General features: G+C 40.8%; 2 protein-coding genes across 4 annotated transcripts in view; one reads left to right on the forward strand and one right to left on the reverse strand.

Annotated features, from left to right (window-relative positions):
• Positions 1-22,633, reverse strand: part of LOC109252202 (protocadherin gamma-C4) — a 175,000-nt gene extending 152,367 nt beyond the window's left edge. Inside the window, exons 1-2 of one of the 3 annotated variants that reach the window (XM_019424489.2) lie at positions 22,606-22,633; positions 19,049-19,134 (exon numbers count right to left, since the gene is read on the reverse strand). In XM_019424489.2, the coding sequence (XP_019280034.1) occupies positions 19,049-19,134; positions 22,606-22,618 (99 nt within the window). In that variant the 5' untranslated portion in view covers positions 22,619-22,633. Of the gene's footprint in view, positions 1-2,332; positions 5,099-9,714; positions 16,194-19,048; positions 19,135-22,605 lie in introns of those variants that run through there. The other 2 variants (XM_019424480.2, XM_019424463.2) reach the window with 2 other exon arrangements.
• A 333-nt stretch (positions 22,634-22,966) lies between these two features.
• On the forward strand, positions 22,967-25,276 carry TAF7 (TATA-box binding protein associated factor 7). Its single transcript, XM_019424496.2, has one exon. It carries the CDS (start codon positions 23,692-23,694, stop codon positions 24,739-24,741), a length of 1,050 nt encoding a protein of 349 aa, XP_019280041.1. The 5' UTR covers positions 22,967-23,691; the 3' UTR covers positions 24,742-25,276.
• Positions 25,277-26,514: the final 1,238 nt, after the last annotated feature.

The following is a 26,514-nucleotide window of genomic DNA, read 5'->3' on the forward strand; positions in this document are numbered from 1 at the left end:
ATATTGCTTCAAACATGCTGGAGTTACTGTTTTGAAATGTTTAAAGTTTAAAAACCACACAGAAATATCAGCTATATTTATAGGTTATACTCATTAAAGTTTGTCCTTGATAGCTTGACATCTTAGTTTCAATATCTGTAATTGAACCCATTCATTAAACATAATTGGGTGTTAGACAATATGTGAGGATTCAAGGTAAATGATATGAACATAACAACTTCCTCCCCAAAGCTAGGTAGATATAAAATCAAACAAGGAATTCCAGTGCACTGAGATAATTACCATAATGGAAGAAACCAAAGGTAATGGGAGGGCTTCCAAGCTGGCCCTGGAGGTTAACAAAGGCTTTCCCAAGAAACATGAGAAAAGTGGATCAGGGAAAAGGCCTGGATATGAGAGACAACAGTATGGCAATTTCTAGATGTGAGAGAGAAATCACACAACTTCAGAGTACTGGAAGTAGTTCACTTTGTCTAAATCTAGAGTAAAGGTGGTTTTTAAACACCAAAACTGAAACTAGTAGAGATAAACTTTTGTTTTATGTTCCAGAAACCTTTTCTCTGTATTTGTTTTCCTCTCCAAACACAGAAATAGAAATATATTTGTCATTTCAATTATGCAGTGTTATAAACTTATCCATAAGGCATTTATTCTTGTGAAAAGATACTATACACACTAAAAGAAACTTTGTCTTTAATTTTCCTCAGTTTAAACTTTATTACTTAGAAGTAAAGATGTTATGATGTATTATTCCACAGTGAGTTCCAGTTTTAGCTCATAGAGAATTATGTAATAGTAATAAACACAAGAGACTGCATTGACTGAGATCAACTCTCCTCAAATGCCCTAAAATATAATAAAAAATCACAGCACCTTGAAAGATGATAATACCATTAAATACAATACTCAGTATATGATTGCTTCCAAATCACAATTTAAAGTGATCCCAGTTACATAGAATATTAGTGTATTTTTTTGTCCTTCATTATTAAAAACATAACTGAAACACTAAAAGCCAACATAGAAAGAGGAATGAGGAAGGAAGACAGTGGTTGTGAGGGAGACTGAAGTTAGGTGAGGGATTGGAAATATTTTTAACAGTTGTTCTGAGAAGGAATCTTTGAGAAGAGAGATGTATAAGAAGGATCTTTAAGGGCTATTATTTGATATAGCCTCTGAATCCCTTGAGGACATATTATTTTTAAAGATAAAAAGTAAATATGGTTTCCAGATATGAGAAAATAAAAATATCAAAGAGAAATGTGTTTACTATTGCACTACCCATTTATTATAGAGCAAACAAGAATTCAATCACTTCATCAACCAACACAGAGCTACTTTAAATACTTTTTTTTAAACATACATTCATTTTTGAGAGACAGAGGGTGAGTTGGGGAGGGGCAGAGAGAGAGGGAGACACAGAATCTGAAGCAGGTTCCAGGCTTTGAGCTGTCAGCACAGAGCCCATTGCAGGGCTCGAACCTATGAACTGTGAGATCATGGCCTGAGCCAAAGTCAGACACTTAACTGACTGAGCTACCCAGGCGCCCCAACACAGAGCTACTTTAAAAGTCAGTGGGATTTTTAATTACGTGGAGATACCATGACATACTTTCCTAAGACACAATGAACATATATATTTCTAAATTTCCATATTTTAAATAGGGAAGGTCATATGAATCAAATAAAGTGAAGAACCTCACTGTCAAACTGAAGGAAAAATATTACAACTGAGTGAAGGCATTAGACAACTAAAGTGTTTCATTATTCATAGGTTAAAATATAAAACGAAACCCTTGAATTTTAAAGCACTTGAGTGAACATAAAATTCAGACTTCCTTTTTTTTTTTTTTTAAATAAACTCTACCACCGTATGGAGCTCAAACTCCCCACCCCAAGATCAAGAGTAGCATGCTTCGCTGACTGAGCCAGCCAGCCACCCCTCAATCTTCATATTTTTAATAGAGAAAGAATTATTGATCCAGGTAGACAAGAAGATTTGCCCAGGGAGGAGAAAGAAAGTATGGGAAACCAGATACACCATTTCCTAATGCAATGCTCTTTGATAAACTAAATATAATATTCACCCAATACTAACTCCTGATTTAAATTCATGATACAATGATTCTAGCCTCCTCTTCCCCCGTACAAGGTGTAAACACTTAGAACTACTGAGAAATAATTCACCAGGACTCATGTCCTTAAAAGGGATATATTCACAAGTAAATATGCAAAACAGAAAACATGTGGTAAACAATGGAGGCAGCGGAGTAAATAAACATATCTATTTATTTTAGCAATACCTCATAAGTATACCGTAAAGGGAGTTTACCTGGGATGTTTCTTCTCCCTTGTCTTCAAGTAAAGACTGAGGTGATGATAGAAAATCCTTTTTCTCACAGCTCTCCTGGCTGAGAAGCATGTCGGCATAGTTGGGCTGGGGGAAGATCACGTGACTCTCCCCGGAGTCCGCGGTGAGGGAGACCTCGTGGGAATAGGTCTGCAGGAAAGCCCGCACCCCGTCCACGCCCACAAAGTGAGAGGCGGGCACGCCCACCAACCCGCCTCCTGAAGCCTGGAGCAGACGCGATGAGTGCCAGCGCCTCAGCCTGAGTCCCAGCAGCACGATCACAAAGGCGAGGAAGACGCAGGAGACTGCGGCCACCGCCACTACCAGGTACAGTGTGAGGTCAGAATCATTTGGGTCGGCGGGGGTCCTGGTGCTGCCCAGATCGGCCAGGACGTCTGGGATGTTGTCAGCTACGGCCACGGTGAGCGTGACGGTGGCCGAGAGAGGGGGCTGGCCATGGTCCTGCACCACCACCACCAGGCTCTGCTTGAGCGCATCTCTGTCCAGCAGGGCCCGTGCAGTGCGCACCTCGCCCGTGTGCAGCCCCACCGTAAAAAGCCCTGGCTCGCTGGCCTTGAGCAGACGGTAGGACAGCCAGGCGTTCTGGCCAGAGTCTCTGTCCACCGCCACCACCTTGGTCACCAGGTAGCCGGGCTCTGCGGATCGGGGAGCCAGCTCCACGCCTGTGGAACCGTCGGTGGGGAGGGCGGGGTACAGGATTTCTGGTGCGTTGTCATTCTGGTCCAGCACGAATATGCTCAGTGACACGTTGCTGCTGAGGGGTGGGTTCCCATTGTCCCATGCAGTCAACCTCAGGTGCAAATCCTGGAACTGCTCATAGTCAAAGGAGCGCAATGCATACAGGATGCCAGTGTCAGAGTTGATGGAGATGTAAGAGGACAGGGGTGCATCCTGAAGAGTGTCTTCAGTCAAAGAGTAAGTTATATGGGCATTATCGTCACTGTCAGGGTCATGGGCCACCACAGAAATGATGGAAGCACCCCTGGGATTGTTTTCAGGAATGTAGGCAGAGTAGGACATGTGAGGGAAGGTTGGTGGGTTGTCATTAATGTCTGCCACCTGCAGTGTAATGTAAGCATCCGTGGACAGAGATGGTTTCCCTCCATCTTTAGCAGTCACAGTGACATTGTAAGAGGAAAACTGTTCCCTGTCAAGGGCTCTGGTTGTAACCAGTCGGTGGTAATTGTCCACTGATCTTTCTAACTTGAAAGGAAGGTTCTCTGGGAGTGAACATGTGATAAATGCATTCTGCCCAGAGTCTCTGTCATGTACATTAAAAAGTGCAATTATGGTTCCTGGAGGAGAGCCTTCAGGAATTGAACTGGTAGAAGATGTCATGTAAAATTCTGGGGCATTGTCATTCACATCCAGAACAGTCACAATAACCTTTGTTCTGGTCAGAAGGCCCGGACCATCCTGAGCTTCAATATCAATTTCATGGACTTTGGCATCTTCATAATCTAGACTCTTTATGATTGTTATATCTCCAGATGTCGACTCAAGCTCAAATATCTCTGAGGTTTCTCCAGGATTTTTCTCTTTAAAATATGCGACTTGGGCATTGTATCCCTCATCTGTGTCAGTGGCGGTGACTGTGAGTATCCGGGTACCTATGGGCATACTCTCAGGAACACTTACACGGTACTCAGGCTGTGTAAATATAGGTGCGTTGTCGTTCACATCCAGGACAGTCACGTGGATGCGGGAGGTGCCAGATCGGACCGGGCTGCCCCCATCCAAAGCCACAAGGACGAGGTGGTGAACAGCCTTCTCTTCGCGGTCCAGGGCGAGCTCCAGCACCAGCTCAGGGTACTTGTTCCCATCCACTCCGCTTCGCACAACCAGGGAAAAGTGGTCATTTGGGTTCAGTTCGTACTTCTGAAGGGTGTTTTCTCCTACGTCTGCATCGTGCGCACTCTTTAGAGGAATTCGGAATCCTGGCGTAGTGCTTTCACTGATTTTTAGCTCTAGTTCATCTACTCCAAAGCGAGGGGCATTATCGTTAATATCTGTTATTTCCACTTCTACTGAATAAATATTAAATTTGTCTTCCAGGAGTATGTTAAAATTCACCAGGCACTGCGCGCTCTGAGCACAGAGCGCCTCTCGGTCTATCCTGCCTGCGGTAACCAAACTGCCGCTTCGCGGGTTCAGAGCAAAGAGCTGCGTCCTACCTCTGGAGACGATGCGGACTCCACGCTCTGCCAGTGTCAGGGGCTCCAGCCCCAGGTCCTTGGCGATGTCGCCCACGAAGGAGCCTTTGTCAATCTCTTCTGGCACAGAATAGTGCATCTGTCCAGCTCCGGCCTCCCACAAAACCACCAAAAGAAAATACAGCCGATCAAGCCTTCCGCGTTGTAATAACTTTTGCAGAGCCGCCATTTCTTCTGCTGCAATCTTTTCTCCCAGGCAACTTCCAGCATCCAGTTTTATTCCTCTGTATTCCTCAGGGTCTGTGGGGATCAGCATTCACAGGACCCAGGTCACTGTAGAGAGAAATTTGGGCTGCTGCATTTTTTTTTTTTTTTCCGCCCGGAAGCTTGGGGGCCAAATACCCAGTCCTTTTGTTGTGGGAGCCGGAATGTTGGACTGGATGTGTTGCAGCCTTTTACTTCTTAGGTGGTCAACAGCGACGCTCAGAGGCCTAAGTAATTTCTGCACCCTCTTAGGCAAACCCAAGTTATTTCTTGCTTGTTAGCTTTGTGACTTTCAAGTTGCTTTGAAGAATCTTAGAGTTTTACCATACCTTAGAAGTAGCTCTTTCAAGTCAGGAATCTTTTTCTCAGGATTAATAAGAATGTGTAAACAAATGTGACCTTGATAGTAGTTGGTAGGAAAGTATGCCTAGTGAACACTAAAGGCATTAATCAAGGCTGCCACTGCCCTTGCTTCAAATATCTTCAACTTATTTTATATTCAAAGACAATAAGATCAAATTTAGAACATTAGCTAATTTATCTTCTAAGGCTATACATTTTGGATTTCTGTGCTTCATGGCTTAGGATTTAACTTCAACATCTGTATTTTAAAAATTATCAGACACTACTGTATACCTGACACCAATGCCTGACTGATGCTGGAGAAAGAAATGGTGAACGTGATGAACACAGTTCTTGTTCTCAGGGAGCTTACAGGATAGGAGAGGACACAGGAAAGTAAACAGAGTATTTCAATACAATATGCTAACTGAGACAAAGGTGGGGACCACTAGGCAATGAGAAGGTGGGTCAGTACTTTTCCAAGACATTATTGAAGATGACTCCTAAAGGGTAGGGATGGGTCAAGAAGAGGCTGGAGTGGTGTTCTAGAACCTCAGTACCAATGCTTGGAGGTGAGAGCCAGAATGGAACATTAAGGAAATTGAAGGAGGTTTGTTCTTTGTTCTTCTTGTTCAAGATTGTTTTGGTTATTTGAAGTTTCTTGCTACTTTGTATGAATTTTAGAATGGGCTTTTTTCTATTTCCGCAAAACAAGTCATTGGGATTTTGATAGGGATTGCATTGAATCTGTAGATTGCTTGGGTGGTTCTGTAAGTTTTTGATAGGTATTCTTCAAGTTAAGGATATTTTCTTCAATTCCTAGTTTTCTAAGATTTTAATCACATGCTGAATATTCTCAAGAGCTTTATTATGTCTCTATTTAAATGAATGTATGGCTTTTTATCTTAATCTCTTAATATGGAGTTTTGCATTATTAGATTTTCTTATATTGGAATATCCTTGCATTCCTGAAATAAACCCTAAGTCATAAGCTATAAACAAAGCTTTTAAATATATAGTAGGTAGGGTTTGATAATATCTTAATTAAGATTTTGAATCAAGGTTCTTTTTAAAAAATATATTTTTAAAGTAATCTCTATACCCAATGTGGGGTTCAAAATCAAGACATCAAAATCAAGATTCACATGCTCTTCCAACTGAGCCAGTCAGGTGCTTCTAAATCAACATTCTTAAGTGAGATTGCCTACTTCTGTACCACTTCAGTCTGTTTGCCTTTGGGTTTCTTCCGTGTTGAACTTTTACCATTTTTACTTTTTTTTTTTTTTTTTTTTTGAGACAGAGCTGGGGAGAGGGACAGAGGGGAAGGGAGAGAGGGAGGGAGGGAGGGAGGGAGGGAAAGAGAGAGAGAGAGAGAGAGAGAGAGAGAGAGAGAGAGAGAGAGAGAGAGAATCCCAAACAGGCTCCACACTCAGGGCAGAGCCCAACACAGGGCTGGATCCTATGACCTTGGGATCATGACCAGAGCTGAAATCAAGAGTTGGATGCTCAACCAACTGAGCCACCCAGGTGCCCCCAATTTTACTTTTACCCATTCCTCTGAGAATGGAAAAAACTGCAAACAATTGATATCAACTCACCTTGTTTTCTAGTAGGGCCTCCACTTTTTCTTAGATTTTTAAAAATATTTTCATCAACATTGTTTTGATGATTTCAAGTCTCATTAAATAATTGTTCAACATCCCTTATTGTAGCTCTGTAAAGATTATCTGTTCTTTGTCTTTGACAATATCTGGTTTTACTCTGTATATTATTTCCCACTCATTCTTCTTGCTTTTTATCAAGTTGTTTTATTTTTTCCCCAGTTTCTCTTGCTTTTCTTTATCCTTTTCCAAGACTTTGTTTTTAATCAGAATTTGGGGTTTTCTTTTAAAATCTTTAAAAAGAATTTTAGCCATGACATCTGCCTACTGTATATTAGTCCCACCATTGGACTTGACAGAATTTTAATTTCTTCCCACCAGTTTCAGTATGACTTTTACTGTCTGCTTCTATTGTTAAAAAAAAATTAATGTTTGTTTATTTTTTTTGAGAGACAGAACACAAGCAGTGGAGGGGCAGAGAAAGAGGGAAACACAGAATCCTAAGCAGGCTCCAGGCTCTGAGCTGTCTGCACAGAGCCTGACAAAGCAGGGCTCAAACTCATGAGCTGTGAGATCATGACCTGAGCTGAAGTTGTATGCTCAACCGACTGAGTCACCCAGGCGCCCCTCTATTGCTTTTTCATTAGAATTCTTCCTTGTTTGCGTATCAATAATTTATACTCTTACCTTGGTTATTTTTCCTATTATTTTCTTTAAGTTTATGCTGATATAATGTGGGGGTTTTTTTGCCTTGTTTCTTGAGTGGCTTGCTAAATTCACTTATTTTAAATAATTTGTTTTGTTTAACTTTTAGTTATTGTATTTGTCAATAAATTTACCCCTAAATACTCTTTTAGCTGTATTCCACAATTTTAAATAACATTTTAATTTTTGTTCCTTTCTACAGTAGTTCTTATTTCCATTGTGATTTTCTTAAATCCAAGAGTAATATAGGAGTATAGATTTAAATGTCCAAACTTTTTTTGTTTCCTTTTACTATTTTTAAGTGTTTGCTTTGTAATTTTTCCAGTTTTATTGAGGTATAATAAATAAAATTGTAAGATACACATAGAAGCAAAATTTTTCATTAATAGGAGCTGAGAAAATCCAGAATTGAAATAACTTATATTATTAATAGAAAGTATACTCCAAACAGATAATAAAAATAAAAATCAACACTTAGACATACAACAAGAATCAGAGAAAATTTTTTAAAGCCTTCAGAGAGAAAATGGAGATACCCTAAAAATGACAATTTGTTGAAAGTATCTCATTAGCAACAATAACTCTAGAAGACAATATGTTTCAACATTTTGGTTTGTACATTTATTTTAAGTGGAAGAGTATTTTATTTTACTTTATTTTTGAAAGAGAGCATGAGCAGGGGAGGGGCAGAGAGAGAGGGGGACAGAGGATTCCTGTCAGTTCTGTGCTGACATCAGCAAGCCCCCAAGCCCCGATGCGGGGCTCTAACTGAACAACCATGAGATCATGACCTGAGCTGAAGTGAGACACTCAATTGACTAAGCCACCCAGGTGCCCCAGAAGAGTTTTTTTTTTAATTGGTCTTTTTCTTCTACTTTCTCTCCCATTCTCCCTCCCTCCTGGGTTCAGGGATTTGTCTCAAATGGTTTTGAAATTATTCTATCCCAGGTCCCAGGACATAAGTAGGTCTTTTAGTGGTGTGCAGCTGTAATACTATGAATATTACAACTCAAGTCTAAGAAATTTAGTGTTCATTTTCTGAAGCCAGCATCTGGATCTACCTCTCTCCCTTGGTCTGCAGGTTGCAAAAAGTTGTCACCACAGGAATTGGCAGGCAGCCAATTTGAACTAGCTCAGGGGCTGAACTGCTTATTTTAGATTCAAGTAGTATGTGTGGATCAGGTCCCTTGTTTAGCCCAAAGCACATTGTTCCAGTTACAGTGCTGGAACAACCTGTTGATCTTCAATGTCTGCATCTAAGCCAAGCCTAGAATTTCCACAGCTTTAGCCTGGCTCACCACTTTCTTTTCCATCTTTGGTCCATTAATATATTTATCTTTTATTTGTGCCTTACCATGCTTTGGCTTTCTTCTTTTTATATTTGGTATATCTCTTTAATTTACTGGAGCAGAGTAAGTATATCAAAGCATGGACTTACTCATCTATGATACATTTCCTGTGAAGAGTTAACACACACATTAAAATGAAATATATTCTTAGTTTGTGTCAGTTGTTTCCATTATGGGCATAATATACAAGATAGGAGGCTCTGAAACTATTTCTCAAGTTGCACAGTAAATTTTCCATCGTGCACTTTATTACCTCATTTCATAAGTTACTTAAACATCTAGTGTACTCTTCAGCATGCATAAAATATCTAAAAATAACAGACTATGCAAAGGGCTAAGATATTCAACAAAAATTTACAACTTACATAGATTTGTATAATTTAATCCTAACACAGATAAAAATATTACTTTAGACAATCTTTACCTCTTCAAACATCTCCAAATAAAATAGCACTTTGACAGACAACATCTATATTAAATTTAGGGACAAATTAGTATTTGTAACTGAGAAAAATTTGAAAACACTATTAGTCACATAAATATTGATGGATCTTTTATAGTTAAACCCTATCCTTGCCAGGTAAGAGAATGGTAAACTCAGAAAAATAAGATTATTTGGCCAGAGGAAAGCAAGAAAATATTAAAAGTCAGATCTTCCTGTTTCTGATGCAGTGCTCTTTCCACAACCAACACAGCATCTCACACAATACTCATCTCAATCACCTACATTAGAGTTAATTTACAGTTTCCTTTTCAATGAAATAGCAATTATAATTATACCTGGATATAAACACACAATGATAATTTCCCAGAATTTGTAAACAGAAATCTACAAAGCTATGTGGGAAATAGAACTGTTAGTAGTAAAAAGTGAAAGGTAAGTAAACTCTGTAATCATTTTTACCTAGATAAATTTACAAAACGTTTACCTGAGAAAATGCTTCCTTTTTGCCTTCAAGTAAATCCTGAGTTATCAGCAGAGGCTCGCTTTTCCCACAGCTTTCCTGGCTGAGGAGCGTGTCGGCATAGTTGGGCTGGGGGAAGATCACGTGACTCTCCCGGGCGTCCGCCCTGAGGGAGACCTCCTGGGAATAGGTCTGCAGGAAAGCCCCCACCCCGTCCACGCCCACAAAGTGCGAGGCTGGCACGCCAGCCAATCCAACCCCCGCAGCCTGAAGCAAACGGGACGAGTGCCAGCGCCTCAGCCTGAGTCCCAGCAGCACGATCACAAAGGCCAGAAAGATGCAGGAGACTACAGCCACCGCCACCACCAGGTACAGCGTGAGGCCTGAAGAGTCAGGGTCCGCTGAGGGCTCGAGACTGCCCAGGTCTGCCAGGACAGCTGGGATGTTGTCAGCTACGGCCACGGTGAGCGTGACGGTGGCCGAGAGAGGGGGTTGGCCGTGGTCTTGCACAGCCACCACCAGGCTCTGCTTGAGCGCATCTCTGTCCAGCAGGGCCCGTGCAGTGCGCACCTCGCCCGTGTGCAGCCCCACCGTGAAGAGCCCTGGCTCGCTGGCCTTGAGTAGACGGTAGGACAGCCAGGCGTTCTGGCCAGAGTCTCTGTCCACTGCCACCACCTTGGTCACCAGGTATCCGGGCTCTGCGGATCGGGGCGCCAGCTCCACGCCTGTGGAACCGTCGGTGGGGAGCGCTGGGTACAGGATTTCTGGCGTATTGTCGTTCTGGTCCAGCACAAACAGGTTCAGCGACACATTGCTGCTGAGTCGGGGATCCCCATTGTCATACGCCATCACTCTCAGATGAAGGTCCCGGAACTCTTCATAATCGAAGGATCGCAGGGCATATAAAATGCCAGTGTCTGAGTTGATGGAAATGTAGGAGGATAGAGGCGCCCCCTGAATGGTGTCCTCTGCCAAGGAGTAAGTGACTAGTGCATTCTCATTGGTGTCAGCATCCTGAGCTGTCAAGGAGAAGATGGAGGCACCTCTGGGATTGTTTTCCGGAATGAAGACAGAGTAGGAATCCTGGGGAAAACAAGGGGGGTTGTCGTTGATATCTGTCACTTTCAGTGAAATGTGGGTTTCCGTAGATAGAGTTGGAATTCCCTTATCTGTTGCTGTTACTGTGATGTTGTACCTGGAGGTAAGTTCTCTGTCCAGTGTTCTTTCTGTCACTAAATGGTAATAATTATCATCTAACTTTTCTAATTTAAAGGGTAGATTTTCAGGAATGGAACATGTAGTGTCACCATTGTCTCCAGAGTCTTGGTCATGCACACTGATAAGAGCAATGATAGTTCCAGGAGGAAAGTTTTCTGGGACTGCAGTGGTGACAGATGTCATGGTTACCTCTGGGGCATTATCATTTATGTCCAGAACTTTGACTAGCACCTTAGCTCTGGCCATGAGGCCTGCACCATCCTGAGCTTGAATTTCCATTGGATAAATTTTGTATTCTTCAAAATCCAGGGATTCTTTATTTGATATTTCTCCTGTATCAGAATCCAATTGAAATATCTGGGCTATTTTCTGGTCTATATTGTGAAATGAGTATGTTACTTCCCCATTGGCTCCTTCATCTGGGTCAGTAGCTTTTACCGTAAGCAGCCGAGTGCCCGGTGGCACATTTTCCGCGACACTCATGTGGTACTGTGCTTGAGTAAATGCTGGAGGGTTGTCATTTGCATCTACCACCTGAACATGAATGCGGAGGGTTCCTGAACGGACTGGGTTGCCCCCATCAGAGGCGGTGAGGACGAGGTGGTGCACAGCTTCTTCTTCCCTATCCAGGGGACTCTGTAGCACCATCTCTGGGTATCGGGATCCATCAGATCCCTGCTGAACATCCAGGGAGAAATGAGGGTTGGAGCTTAGCTGGTAGTTCTGCAGTGAATTCATACCAACATCAAGGTCTTGCCCAAAAGGCAGAGGGATCCTGGTACCTGGAGTAGTTATTTCATTCATTTTAAATTCTACTTCCTCTAACTGAAATTGGGGAGTGTTGTCATTAATATCAATTATTTCCACTTCAACAGGGTAAAGCTTCATTTTATCCTCTACCAAGATGTTAAAACTCACCAGACACCGCACACTCTGAGCACAGAGCTCCTCCCGGTCTATCCTGCCCGCTGTGACCAAGCTGCCACTTCGATGATTCAGAGCAAAAAGCTGCGTCCTACCTCTGGAGATGATGCGAACTCTGTGCTCCGTGAGCTCCTGAGGTTGTAACCCCAGGTCTTTGGCGATGTTGCCCACAAAGAATGCTTTGTCTGTCTCTTCTGGCACCATGTATTGGATCTTCCCGGCCCAAGCTTCCAACAACAGCCCCAGAAAAAGGCACAGCAGGAACAGTTCACTGCAGCTGGGCTGCTTCCCCCGAATCACCATTGCTCTCTCCTTTCGTAGTTTTCTCCCAGTCTGGTACCAACGGTATTGTTTCTCTGTTCTTCTAAGCCCAAATTAACTGAATTTTCAGGAGATTTCAGAGCGGAAAGTGGTCCAGAAGTAGGGTCAAGGAAGCTTCAGGGAGGTTGTTTTCAATCTGGCGGTGATGGAGGTTCTAAGAAGCTTTTTATTTTTTTTCCCTTTGGGAATGTGTGAGTGTGTGCGCGCGCGCATGCTGCCTCTCTCTCTCAGACTGGTGAACAGCGGCGCCCAGAGTCCTCACCAGTTACTACACTCCTAGGTAATACTTAAACATTCCCTTCTCATTAACCTGACCTATCTTTCCTTAAGTCTTAGTTTATTGTCAAGGAAATAGTTAAGCATTTTACAAAATATGTATGAGAATTAGAAAGTAGTATTTTTATTTAATCACATCTAACTGTTGCTAAATTGCAATATACAGTAGAATCCCCCTATTTCCAAGCTATCTGCTTTCTATGTGTGATATTCATGTAATATCACAGTGACAAAATCATACCTCCAATATGCTACTACAGCTTGACCATTTGACAGTTTCTCAGGCCACACAGAAGAGCAATTGCCTTTTGACTGGAGGATGAAAAAAACTGGAGGATAAGTAAACTTTTAATTTTTTTCTTTTAATGTTTATTTATTTTTGAGAGAGAGATAGAGCAGGGGAGGAACAGAGAGAGAGATGGGGGAACAGAGGATCCAAAGCGGGCTCTGCACTGACAGCAGCTTGCACAACTGCTAGCCCAATGTGGGGCTCAAACTCAGGAACCTTGAGATCACAACCTGAGCCAAAGATGGTCCCTCAGCTGACTAAGCCACCCAGTTGCCCCAAGGCATAAATAAACTTTTAGGATGTAAGCTAGACATTTAAAAATTGGACTGTCCCATTTCATTTCCACTGTGCTTTCAATATCAGAAACCTTAGAATTTCAAAGAATGTGTTTTATCCCTAACCTTATTTTTCCACTTTTCTGAAGTGTTTGTATTATGTAGATTTTAAAAGATCTTTAATTCACTCAAAGGTAATGTATTTTGAATAAAATAACACTGGGCTCTTAGAATTTACTGGAAAATGTCATATGAGTATCTAATTTAAGACTTCAAATTTAAGAGACATAAGAGGTAGTGATATTCTTCTTCAAAACTGAAAAGGACATGGCCACATCTTTATTTTTAGACAGGCCATTAAAATAATATGCATTCTCCTAAAATCACACTTAATATTCCCCCAAGAGAAGCTGGTTTTCTTAAAGAGCAAGATTTTTAAACTAGATTGCCTTCCTTCTTTTACTCATTGCAAAATTAGTAAAAGGTTACTAATTAAAATGTCTGAGGCTCCGAGTGATTTACCCAAAAGTTAGGGAAGAATGTTTTCTGCATTCTAGAGGTTAACATTTCAGGAACAAATTTGGCCAGATACTGGCAGTCCACCCATGAACACGACTGAGAAGGGCCCAGAAAATAAGGAAATAAAGGAAACAAAGGCCACAAGAGCAGTTCTTAGAAAGAGAATATCTATTCCTGTGTAACCAAATCGATAGTTTCTCAGCTTCTCAAAACAAGTATATGGAACCCAAAGGCTTAAAGATTCAGCAAACCTCCTTCAATATTTCAAGGAAAGGACTTTTTAGCAGAAAATATAAGTTTTTAGAATATACACTAATAGAAACAAACTTTTCACCAAAGGGACTGTCTGAGCTAGTGAAAGAAATTAAAATACACACAGAAACTAGAAAGTGAACTTGCAGAGCTTCTCCTTATTTAACAACAACAAAAAAACCAATCAGGGTTGATTTATAACAGGATATTACAAAATAAAAGTGTTAAAACTCACAGGTAAACATTTGAATCCAATGTATATTTAAGGTTGCACTGCAGGCACCACAGAGACTATGCAGTTAAAAGATGTATCTTGGGTTTACTTCAAGAAATTAAGACTTTCCAATATCTGAAGCCACACAAAGATTGTAGAATTAGGGCAAATCTCACTTGAAGTAGAAGCATCTCCAAATCTAGGCTTGGACCAGAGACCAGACTGAAAGTAGGGCTGGAGGAGCCCCACAGAAACAGGGTGAAGGCCAGAGTCACTGTGAGGAGAAGAACACAGATATCAAGGACAAGGCCACAGGCAGGTAAAATTGTAGCTCTGCCTGCCTGGCACCTGGTGCCAGGCCATTGCTGAGTTCTGGCAGCAACTTCTGCAAAGACCAGGTGCAGCATGATGACTGTTGGTATTGTATGCAGTGACCAGCAACCCCTGTAGAGCAACATCTCTGTTGCTCACAGTGCCATGGTGCTAATCTCACTCTTGTGCCTCCCTAGGTTGAAGAGTCATATTAGCTGGTCTGAAGCATATGATAGACAGTCAGGCAAAGCTCTCCAGCTGGTCACTTTCGTGACCAGGTAGCCAGCTGCACTGAGCATGGTGCCACATCAAAGAGGGCATGACTTCTGGCTGCAGCTCCTGCCACAGCACTGCCTGTGTATTTTTGCCATCACAAGGAGCCTGCAGTGAACATCATCATGCTCTGCACCTACTGACACATTGGATGACAGTGCACACAGTGCCAGGTTGCTGGCCAGGAAGAAATAGGTGCACAGGGCCCCACATCTGGGTAAGAAGCATTAAAGTGTGAGATGGAGACTTATAGCAGGTGTTCCCATTCTCCTAGACTGCAGAAAGAGGTCTGCTGGAAAACAAGCATTTTTTGTTGATGGTGGTGATATGCAGGGTGATGCTTATGCTGGAGGAGAGGGACAGCTTGTCCTTGGTGGCTCCGGTGGTGACAGTGTATTTCATGGTCTGCTTCCAGTTTAGAATTCCATCTGTCTGTAGCTTACAAAGAATTGCATAGTAATTCTTAGAAGTAAATTGTTTGACTGTGTGTTTACTACTTTCTGTATCTTTCATCTCTCCATTGTTTTGGCTTGGGCAACCACAGTTCTTGCCTTTAATAGGACTAGACACCCAGCTGAAAGTCACCTGCACAGCACTGTAGTTCTCAACCTCCATTTCAATCAGGATCTTGAAAGGGGCCCTTAAACTGCCTCCAATCTTCTCTTCTACTCCATGATGCATCTGTTGCACTCCAAAAATCAAAGATGGTACTGTCACTTTTAGATGGTAGATATGCTATATGAGACTGTAGTGAGTGTAGGGGATCTCGACCTTACAGTGTCATCCAGGTCAGTAGAGTCCCCCTGAAGAATGCAGAGCATGTGGTGGAGGGCAGGTTCTCCTGTAGGCAGATTCTGCTGTACTTCTTGTGGCTCAGTATGGCAGCACTGGCATTAGCATCCAACTCCCTCATCTTGCCACGAGCTGTTCCTACCCCTCCCTACCACTAACTGGTGGCAGTTCTGCTCCTCTGGTCCATTCCTGCCCTAGTCATCTCTTTTACTTGTGGGGACTGGGAAAATGGCTACTGAAACTAATGTGATAAATCCATAGAGAATTACTTGTAGCATCCAAACATATTGGGGTTTAAGAATGAACTATGCTCATTTTAAGATGTTTTCCACAATTTCCAAAACAAAATGTATTAAAAACCATAAATTATTTATATCCAGGATGAATAAATTTATATGAAAAGCATTCATGGGGTTTCCAGTGAGGGTTTCAGATTCAAGGGCCTAAAGACTTCCTTTAACATTATCTGATAGATCTAGTCTGTCATTCTCCAGTTCTTCCCTGCTCCTTTCTCTGGCAGGAAAGAGGCTTCCCGGCACTCACCCATAGTTCTGGTCACATCTTTGCCCAGATTCCCCACTTTTAAACCACTGGCCTTTTCTTCTAGAATCTCGCAGCACATCTGATGCATACTTCAATAGGCTGAACAAAGACAACAGTAAGGGAAACTGCTTACTGCGCACGGTGTGCCTTTCCTGTGGGGGACTTCTTTCTTATCTCTTCTCGATGCTGCTTCTCAGATCCTAATACATCTTGCCATGGTTGCTCCCGGATTACAAAGGTACAATGGAGAGAAAAGGCAGCGCCTCATTCCGGGTCATTAAACATCCTGATGTTCCTGACGCAGAAATTTAGAAAAGATGGTGGAAGAGAAGGCGTAAGAAGTCCACTCCAGATATATTCCACAAATGTCGGCGGGGATCGCTGGGTCAGAATGCCAATGGATTGCTTTGTTTCACTCTAGCTACGGACTGGCAGACAGCGGCACCCAGAGGCCTGGTACGATATCTACCTCGTGTTATTTCTCAAAGTCAGGAGACTGTATTTGCTTTATTTCCAGGACTTATTTTAGGCAGAGGCTGCGAGTCATTATTTCTTTTTGACAAAGTATAAGAAATTAGCCTTTCTGAAAAATTTAAACCAAATGCTTTAATTTATTAAAATTCAAATCGACTTAAAAGAATTCCTACACAATTTTCCCTCTTGACATTTCCTTTTGAAGATGATACACCACTGAAGCTTCTTTTCCTTAAAAAATTTTTGCTCAAGAAATTAGCCATTATAAAAATAATTTTTCATCACAAAAGTCATTCTCACTGTAAATTCTACAATATAACAAGTTTTTTTATTATACAAAAGTAGAAAATACTGATAAAAATTTTAAATCACCAGTAATTATGTGATTATTATATTTGATGACTGTCCACACTTTGTAAATACATATATACTTTTTTCTTTTTTATTGTGGTAATATACACATAAAATTTAACATCTTAACCATTTTTAAGTACACAGTTCAGTGGTATTAAATACATTCATAATCTTATACAACCATTACTACCATCTATCTCCAGAACACTTTTCAACTTTTAAAACTGAAACCCATACCCATTACCTATTAACTCTTCATTCTCCCCTCTCTCCAGCCCCTGGAAAACATCATCTATTTTCTACGATTTTGGCTACTCTAAATAACTCATATAAGTGGAATCAACTAGTATTTATCTATTTATGACTGGCTTATTTTACACCGAATAATATCCTCAAAGTTCATCTGTGTTGTAGCATATGTAAAAATTTCCTTCCTCTTTTTTTAAAGTTTATTTATTTATTTTGAGAGAGAGAGAAAGAGGGAGGAAGAGAAGGAAGGGTTGAGAGAGAGACAGAACGATAATCACAAGTGGGCTCTCTGCTGTAAGCAATCTCACGAACCACGAGATCATGACCTGAGCTAAAATCAAGAGTCAGACCCTTAATTGACTGAGCCACCCAAGCACCCCCAAATTTGCTTCCTTTTTAAGGCTGAATAACATTACATTGTATGTACAGACCACATTTTACTTATTCATTCATCTGTTGATGGCAACTTGGGTTGCTTCTAAGTTTTAGCTACTATTAATTATGTTGCTATAAACATGGGTGTACAAATGTCCTTTTTTAAATGTTGTATTTATTTTTGAGAGAGAGAACATGAACAGAGGAGGGGCGGGGGGAGGGGGACAGAGGATCCAAAGCAGGCTCTTGGCTGACAGCAGCAAGCCTGATGTGGGGCTCGAACTCATGAACCATGAGATCATGACCTGAGCCGAGGTCAGATGCTCAACCAACTGAGCCATGCAGGCACCCCTACAAATGTCTCTTTGAGACCCTGCTCTCAATTCTTTTGGGTACATGCCCAGAAGTGGAAGTGCTGGATCATAAGGTAATTCTACTTTTAATTTTTTTAAATGTTTATTTATTTTGAGAGAGAGAGAGTGAATGTATGAGGAGAGGAGGAGCAGAGACAGACAGAGACAGAGAATCTCAAGCAGGCTCCACATTGCTAGTACAGAGCCCAATGAGGGGCTTGAACTCACAAACCGTGAGATCGTGACCTGAGCCAAAATCAAGAGTCAGATGCTTAACTGACTGAGCCATGCAGGTGCCCCTATTTTTAATTTTTTGAGGAAATGCCACACTGTTTTCCACAGTGGCTATACCATTTTAGATTCCTACCAGCAATGCACAAAGGTTTCAAATATTTCACATCCCTACTAACATTTGTTATTTTGTTTTTCTGATCGTAGCCATCCTAATGGGTGTAAGGTGGTATCTCATTGTCTTGATTTGCATTCCCCTAACAATCAGTGATGTTGAGCATCTTTTCATGTGCTTATTGTCCACTTGAATCTTTGTTGGAATTAAATATATATTATTATAACCCCTCAAATAATCAGCTCTTTCATGGATATTACTGGTGGCCTCTATAAACCGGTATTTGTGTTCCCTCAAAATTCATATGTTGAAACCTAATCCCAAGTATAATGGTATTTGGAGGTAGGGCTTTGGAGAGGTGATTAGGTCATGAGGGTGAAGTCCTCACCAGACATCAATCAAATCTGCTGGCACTTTTATCTCAGATTTCTCAGCCCCCAGAACTTATAAATAAATTTCTGTTGTTTACAAGCCACTCAGTTTATGGTATTTTGTTAAAGTAGTACATATGGACTAAGTTGTCTATGCCCTTTGCTCTCTTCTAACATTTCCTTTTTTAGTTTAGAGGCCCACCCTCTGAAACAGGAAGCTAAACCTATTCATAGATACTGATAGATGTAAACCAATAATGGTAAACCTCATTCCCCTTGTCAGTGTTAGTTAGGAATACAGACTTAATAAGCTTACTCAACCATGGTACTATTTTGAGCCATGGAACTATTGTGGGGAAGAGGGCTGGTCTGCATATGGTAGGATATTTAGCAGCATCCCTGGCCTCTACACAATAGATGCCAGTAGACCCCACCCCCACAGTTATGACAATCAAAAATGTTTCCAGACATTACCAAATGTCACCTCCTCCCCATCATACTGAAAATCACAGGCTCAGGGTATTCCCCAGGTGACTATTATTGAGCCAGGGATAGGTAAATGGTCTAAACTGGTCCAATCACATTGAAAGACAAACTTTGGTTGGAGGAAGCCACTCTCTGAACTTACCGTGGACAAGGAAGGAAGCTCCCTGGTTACTGCTGGCAGAATTCTTATGACCAGAGACTTAAGAAGTTTACAAGATAAGGACAAAGCTGAAAGAATAACAGAAAAAATATAAATAATCATTCTCCAAAATTAGGAAGAGAAAAACAATTTGTGCCAGGTCATGATTCTATCATGCCTAGAGGGAGCCATACTTTCAAGAATGGCACTGGCACTGTCCAAAACAGTAACCATCAGCTACATGTGGCCATTGAGCATCTGAAATATGGCCAGTCCAAATTGAGATGTGCTGTCAGTGTAAAATACGTACCAGGTTTTGAAGATTTAGTACAAAGTAAGAATGTAAAATATATCATTAATAACTATTACATTGATTATGATCATTTGAATTAAGTTAAATCAAATTATTGAAATTAATTTCACATATTTCTTTTTGCCACTTTGGTCACTAGATAATTTAATATCACATAAGTGGCTTTCATCTGTGGCTCACATTATATTTCTATTGGACAGAGCTGCTCTAGAACACCTGGTTTTTAAGATAACAGATTTTCTAATTATTTAAGGGGAAAAAAGTTAGAGAGGAAGGGAGCCAAACCATAAGAGACTCTTAAAAACTGAGAATAAACTGAGGGTTGATGGGGTGTGAGAGGGAGGAGAAAGTGGGTGATGGGTATTGAGGAGGGCACCTGTTGGGATGAGCACTGGGTGTTGTATGGAAACCAATCTGACAATAAATTTCATATTAAAAAAATAATAAATCAGTGTAAATTAGGTTGGCCTTTTTTTTCTATAGAAAACGTCCTACTTGATACAGGAGACTGCTACATTTTAGTTAAACTTTTTTTTTAAGATTTCATTTTTTTAAGTTTTATTTAAGTAATCTCTACATCCAATGTGGTGCTCAAACTCACAACCCTGAGATCAAGAGTTGGATGCTCCTCTGAATGAACCAGCCAGGAGTCCCTTTAGGATTTTATTTTTATTTATTTTAATTTTTTATTTTTTAAAAAATGTTTTATTTATTTTTGAGACAGAGAGACACAGAGAATGAGCAGGGGAGGGGCAGAGAGAGAGTGAGACACAGAATCTGAAGCAGGCTCCAGGCTCCAAGCTGTCAGCACAGAGCCCAACGCGGGGCTTGAACTCACAAACCGCGAGATCTTGACCTGAGCCGAAGTCGGACGCTTAACCGACTGAGCCGCCCAGACGCCCCTAGGATTTTATTTTTAAGTAATTTTCCCACTCAAAGTGGGGCTCAAACTCACAACCCCAAGATCAAGGGTCGCATGCTCTACCGACTTAACCAGCCAGGCATCCCTATAAACTTGTTTTTTACTGTTTATAAAATGATACACCAGTATAGAAGTATACTTTCCTGAGGTGTCTGAAATTTCCTTACCCTGTAATTTGTGATCTCCAAAATATAAGCAGGGCTTATTTCATCACTCATAATTTTTTAACCTCCACAGTATAAGCAACTTAAAAGTTTATTAAAAGTTTACTAAAGGGAATTTTCAGGGGTGCCTGGGTAGCTTAGTCAGTTAAGTGTCTGACTTCAGCTCAGGTCATGATCTAATGGTTCATGAGTTGGAGCCCTGTGTCAGGCTCTGTGCTGAAAGCTCAGAGCCTGGAGCTTGCTTGGGATTCTGTGTCTCCCTCTCTCTCTGACCTCCCCCACTCGTGCTTTGTCTCTCTCTGTCTCTCAAAAATAAATAAAAAACATTTAGAAATTTTTAAAGGGAATTTTCAAGCATACAGCATTAGCCTGATTGTGATACTACTTTTATTAAAGGAAGGAGGCATTTAACTGGGGAATTTATTGCTCTTCCCAAATCTTTGGTTTCCTAGTATCACAGATATTCCATGGAACAACCACAGAAGTATAATTCGTTCATCAATTTAGAGTGTTCCTGTATGTCTAATGGACTTGATTTTTTTTTTTAAACCTATATTTATCAATAGACATTAGGGTAATGTGTGATGAGGTAGAGCCCTTGGTTTTAGGATCAATGTAATTTTCCCCCCAAAAAACAGCATTTATAAAATGTGTTAAACTCAAAAGCAGAAAATATGTTCCAGGACTGAAGGAGGTAGATACCTGAGGGGAAACTTCAGTTAATCCTTTTAATTTTCTTCAACAACATTCCATATAAAGATTTACTAACTAAAATAGATAATAATTTCGGAAAATCAGAATTACATAGAATTTATCTTAAGTTACTTTCTGTGACAAAGGTATTTGAGCATCATAAAACTCAGGCAATTAAAATGCAAAGTAATATTTGGATTATTTACATGTATAGACATGTCCTTACATATTATATGGTTAAATAAAGTACCATGCAGAGGCTAGCAAAATAAACTCATAGCTACAAATGAAGTAAAACCAAGTATAATTAAGGGATAATCACACTGAAAAAAAGTTCACCATCGAAAAAAGGAAACAGATGATCCTGAAATTATAGTTATATCAGTGAACATTCTTCAACACATCATAGAACCAACAGAACTAATGTAGTTATCTGAAAGAACCTAATTTCTACTTCAAATTTAACAAAAAGTCCAAATTGGTGCCAGGCCGTTTTAATTTCCTCTCATGATTAGGTATCAGAGTCTACCTAAACCAAAGAAGACACATTCACACACACTTTTAGCAAAACTCTCCACTCATAATTGGCACTGTCCTTGACTAGAGAGAAATGTATGTAACATGGCTCTATCTCATTTTAAGGTGACATAGAATATATTTTCCCTCACAAATTATTATGGGAATTAGACTATATTTATGCTATTTCTAGATGGGTCAGTTGTTTCATTCAATTAGCAAATTTTTTGGGGTGTCTCCCATGTTTTCGTACTAGGCACTGGGACACGATGACTATGGGAGACTGAAAACTCTGGATTATCACAGAGCTTCCAATCTGGGGTGAAAGAGACAATAAGTGCCTAAACAAATAAAGCGAATTTTGAGAGTGTTAATCACATTTTAAGTGAGTTTTTAAATTTAGATATAGCTGTTCATATTTTAGAGGACAGAGATTAAATTTAATGACCTTGATACTTTACCTGATCCTATTAAAAAATAAATGGAAATGAATAGGAGCAAGTGGAAACTCTTAGATATTTAGGCCTAAATATTACAAAAAAAGCAAATGAATACCTCACTACGCAAAGAAGAGACTAGTAGAAAAGCTTCAAAATAGTGGACGTGGAATGAAAAAAAATCCTAATTAAATTTCAATTTTATTCTTCTATAGTTAGACCACTTATCAGACAACTGTGTCCTAAACGATTATGTGCCCCCATACACTTATTTCTGTTTACGTTTATATCTACATCAAACATATTAGAAAGAGTAATCACCCATGTTCCCTTGGAGTCCTTCAAAACACAGTCCCTAAATCGTGAGTCCCCTTCGGGCATTTTCATAATCAACAAAATATATACTTAGAATTATATAGTGGTCAGCTTCTCCTTCTCACTCCACTGATTTGGGTACTTTACAATCCTCTGTATGGTTAATTATAATTTCTTGTATCTGCTTCAGATTGGTATACCGTGTGGAAGCATCCGAGAGGTTCCAGACAGATGCAAAGACGCTTTCCGCACGGACGCCCTATCTCCGGTAATCACTCAGCAGTCTAGGAGCTATCCGGCCCCACGGCGACCGGTAAAAGTTCTGGCTTAGCGGAGCGGGAAAGGGGGACATAAGGGTCTAACGTCTTTCTAGCAAGCTTTGCCTCTAAATATTTTCAAAGCAATAGCTCTCTATGAAATATTATCGCGTTCATCGCGTTAAGTCAAATTCTCACGAGAGGACAAGTCGCCGGATGGCGCAATTGCACTACTACGCCTGCGCAAGCTAGGGCAGCCCGCACTTCCGCTTGAGTCGTGCTGTCACTCACAGCCGCTTCTCCCGCCCGGCGGGATGACGTAGTGCTTTCTTTTTCGCTGGGTCTGCCGCCCCGGACCGAGACCTGGTGAGCTGCGCAGCTATCGCTTCAGGCTCTGCGAGTTGCGGCTCTCGGCGAGATTTCGCGCTGCCTGCCCTCCGCCATTCCGTTGCTAATCGGTAGCGGATCACTTTCCTAAGAGCCGGAAAAAACAGAGGATTAAAGAGACTGAATAAGACTCTCGGCGCCCGGCCGTCTTGCTCTGAGTGGCTTCCTCTTCCGTTAGCTCCTGTCCGGAGAAGCTAGGTTTATAATCGTCACTGGATTGTAAGTACCCAAGGCGAAGAGAGCTCACCGCGCCCCGGTTTTTGAATATCTTTGTTCCGTGAGAGTGTGGATTGGGAGTGTCTGCTGGGCCTTACTTACTGTGTCGAAAATCATTCCGCAGAAGCCGCCATTTGCTTTCCTGCTAGCTAGCTCCCTCTGCATTGTCCGGCAGCGGCATCTGGAGGCTGAAACTTGCATTGCAGCTAATAGATTAAAACGCACCTAACTGGTTTTTAGTCACGGCAAATTCATATAGACTTGGGCCTTGATTCAACATTAAGACAAAATAGACGCTTAGCTCCTGTTCTGCTTAAAACTCTTTGTACTTAAGATTTCAGCTCATAACAAACTGGTCGTTCTAACTGTTGGAACTTTTTAGTGCAACAAGTGATTGTCAGAAAAGTGAATCTCAAAGAAGTAAAGATGAGTAAGAGCAAAGATGATGCTCCTCACGAACTAGAGAGCCAGTTTATATTACGGCTACCTCCAGAATATGCCTCTACTGTGAGGCGGGCAGTACAGTCTGGTCATGTCAACCTGAAGGACAGACTGACAATTGAGTTACACCCTGATGGACGTCATGGAATCGTCAGAGTGGACCGGGTCCCATTGGCCTCAAAATTGGTAGATCTTCCGTGTGTTATGGAAAGTCTGAAAACCATTGATAAGAAAACTTTTTACAAGACAGCTGATATATGTCAGATGCTTGTCTCCACAGTCGATGGTGATCTCTATCCTCCTGTGGAAGAGCCAGTTGCTACTACTGATCCCAAAGCAAGCAAGAAAAAGGATAAGGACAAAGAGAAAAAGTTTATATGGAACCATGGAATTACTCTGCCTCTTAAAAATGTCAGAAAGAGAAGGTTCCGGAAGACAGCAAAGAAGAAGTATATTGAATCTCCAGATGTGGAGAAAGAAGTGAAGCGGTTGCTGAGTACAGATGCTGAAGCTGTGAGTACTCGTTGGGAAATAATTGCTGAAGATGAAACAAAAGAAACAGAAAATCAGGGCCTTGATATTTCTTCTCCAGGAATGTCTGGTCACAGGCAGGGCCATGACTCATTAGAACACGATGAGCTTCGGGAGATATTCAATGACCTCAGCAGCAGCAGTGAAGATGAAGATGAGACCCAGCATCAAGATGAAGAAGATATAAACATCATTGACACTGAGGAAGATTTGGAAAGACAGCTACAGGACAAGTTGAATGAATCAGATGAACAGCACCAAGAAAATGAGGGAACCAATCAGCTGGTCATGGGAATTCAGAAACAGATTGATAATATGAAAGGCAAACTCCAAGAGACCCAGGATAGGGCAAAACGACAGGAGGATCTCATTATGAAAGTCGAAAACCTGGCTCTCAAGAACAGATTTCAGGCTGTGCTGGATGAACTCAAACAAAAGGAAGACCGAGAAAAGGAGCAGCTCAGCTCTTTGCAAGAAGAGCTAGAATCACTCCTAGAGAAGTGAGAAGAGTTCTAATACTTAATTTCATTCCTTAGATGGCTCACCATTGAAAGAATAATCTTGGCTTCATCACCTGGACTAGATGTAACTTTATAGTAGTTCCCATTTCCCCCACTGTCTGTTGCTGAATTTGTCTTACAGACAAATATAAATGTGAATTGCTATCTTGTTTGTCATAACCACTTTGTTAGGTGTTTATTCTTTAGGAAGTAGGAATGTGTACACAGATAAATGATTGTAGGAAAATTGTAGGATTAGTGGAATGAACAGTTCAACCTTAGTAATCACACCTTGACTGCAGGACTTTGCTGCTGTTTCTCATTTGCCAGAAGTGGCTGTTGCTTCTCTCTGATGCCATCTGAGAGCAGTAAGATCTAGAGTCTAGTCTGCAGGCAGTGAAACTAGTTTGCATATATTTTCCCATGCAGTGGTAGCTATTTTCCCAGCTGCTGAAAGCATTTGTCCCCATGTAGAGTTGCAAATCATTTCATAAAGTTGTTTTAACAGTAAATAAAAGTAACTAATTTTCACCTCATAATGTGTCTTGCTCTTTTAGGGGTAGTGGAAATCAGATCCTCTTTTGAGGTGGTTTCTTGGTGGGGTTTAATGACTGATTTGATTCTGGTTTGTAGGGAAAAGAAACAGTTATGTGTTGGGTTTTAAGAAATCACAGCAGGGTCTGGGGCGCCTGGGTGGCTCAGTCGGTTAAGCGTCCAACTTCGGCTCAGGTCACGATCTCGTGGTCCATGAGTTCGAGCCCCGCGTCGGGCTCTGGGCTGACCGCTCAGAGCCTGGAGCCTGTTTCGGATTCTGTGTCTCCCTCTCTCTCTGACCCTCCCCCGTTCATGATCTGGCTCTCTCTGTCTCAAAAATAAATGTTAAAAAAAAAAAAGAAAAGAAATCACAGCAGGGTCAAAGAAATTGGGAAATGCCATCTTTGCCTTATGTTAAGTTTCCAACCCACCTGTTTCATTTGGAGGTTACAAAACACAAGGTATAGAACCTTTCCTAAACTAGCCTAACTTTTGTTAGCATACAACTTACTATTTTTATCTTTAACAGTTACTATAGTTTTATTTATAAAACTTAGTATTTTTATCTTTTTTTTTTTAAGCACTACACTCGGTTAAAATAGTAGAAACAAAGCAAAGGCTATCATATCGAGTACTTTTCACTGAATCAACATTGGTTTGAATTGATTGCATTTGTAAATATTTTCAACTTTAATCCTGCAGTCATTTAATAGTATTCTCAGAACAGAGGTGATGTGTCCATGTTAGTTAATCAAAATTGTTCATAAAGGAAGTCATCACTATAGTATTTCAAAATTTCTTAAACATAATTTTCATATTCTTAAATTTTACATGTTCTTAAGATTCTAATCTAATGCCTTACATTTAAGCTATTTCTGAAAACTGACAAAATTTGCAAAATGCACTATTGCATGCAATTCATTTCTGACAGGTTGGGATTAAAGGTTCGTTTGAAAATTGGCCTCATGAAGCAAACATTTAAAGCCCATTTTAATTTTGTATTTGACAGGAAACATCCGTAGTGAAATGTTAAAACTGTGCAGACTTCTCAAGTCTAAAATCCTACATGCTGATGGTGGAAATCTCACAATACTAATTTTCTCTTTCACGTTATCTGTTTGTTTTCTACCAAAATGTCCTAATTTTTAAGATTTTAGTACAGAATACAGAGGTTTAAGGCTTCTCCCAAGTATCAGATTTTGGATTATTTCTTGATGTTTGCAAATACGAAGAAGCAAGTTTT

This window comes from Panthera pardus, unplaced genomic scaffold, assembly GCF_024362965.1.
Source record: "Panthera pardus isolate Hobbes unplaced genomic scaffold, ASM2436296v1 HiC_scaffold_2, whole genome shotgun sequence".
Taxonomy (NCBI): domain Eukaryota; kingdom Metazoa; phylum Chordata; class Mammalia; order Carnivora; family Felidae; genus Panthera; species Panthera pardus.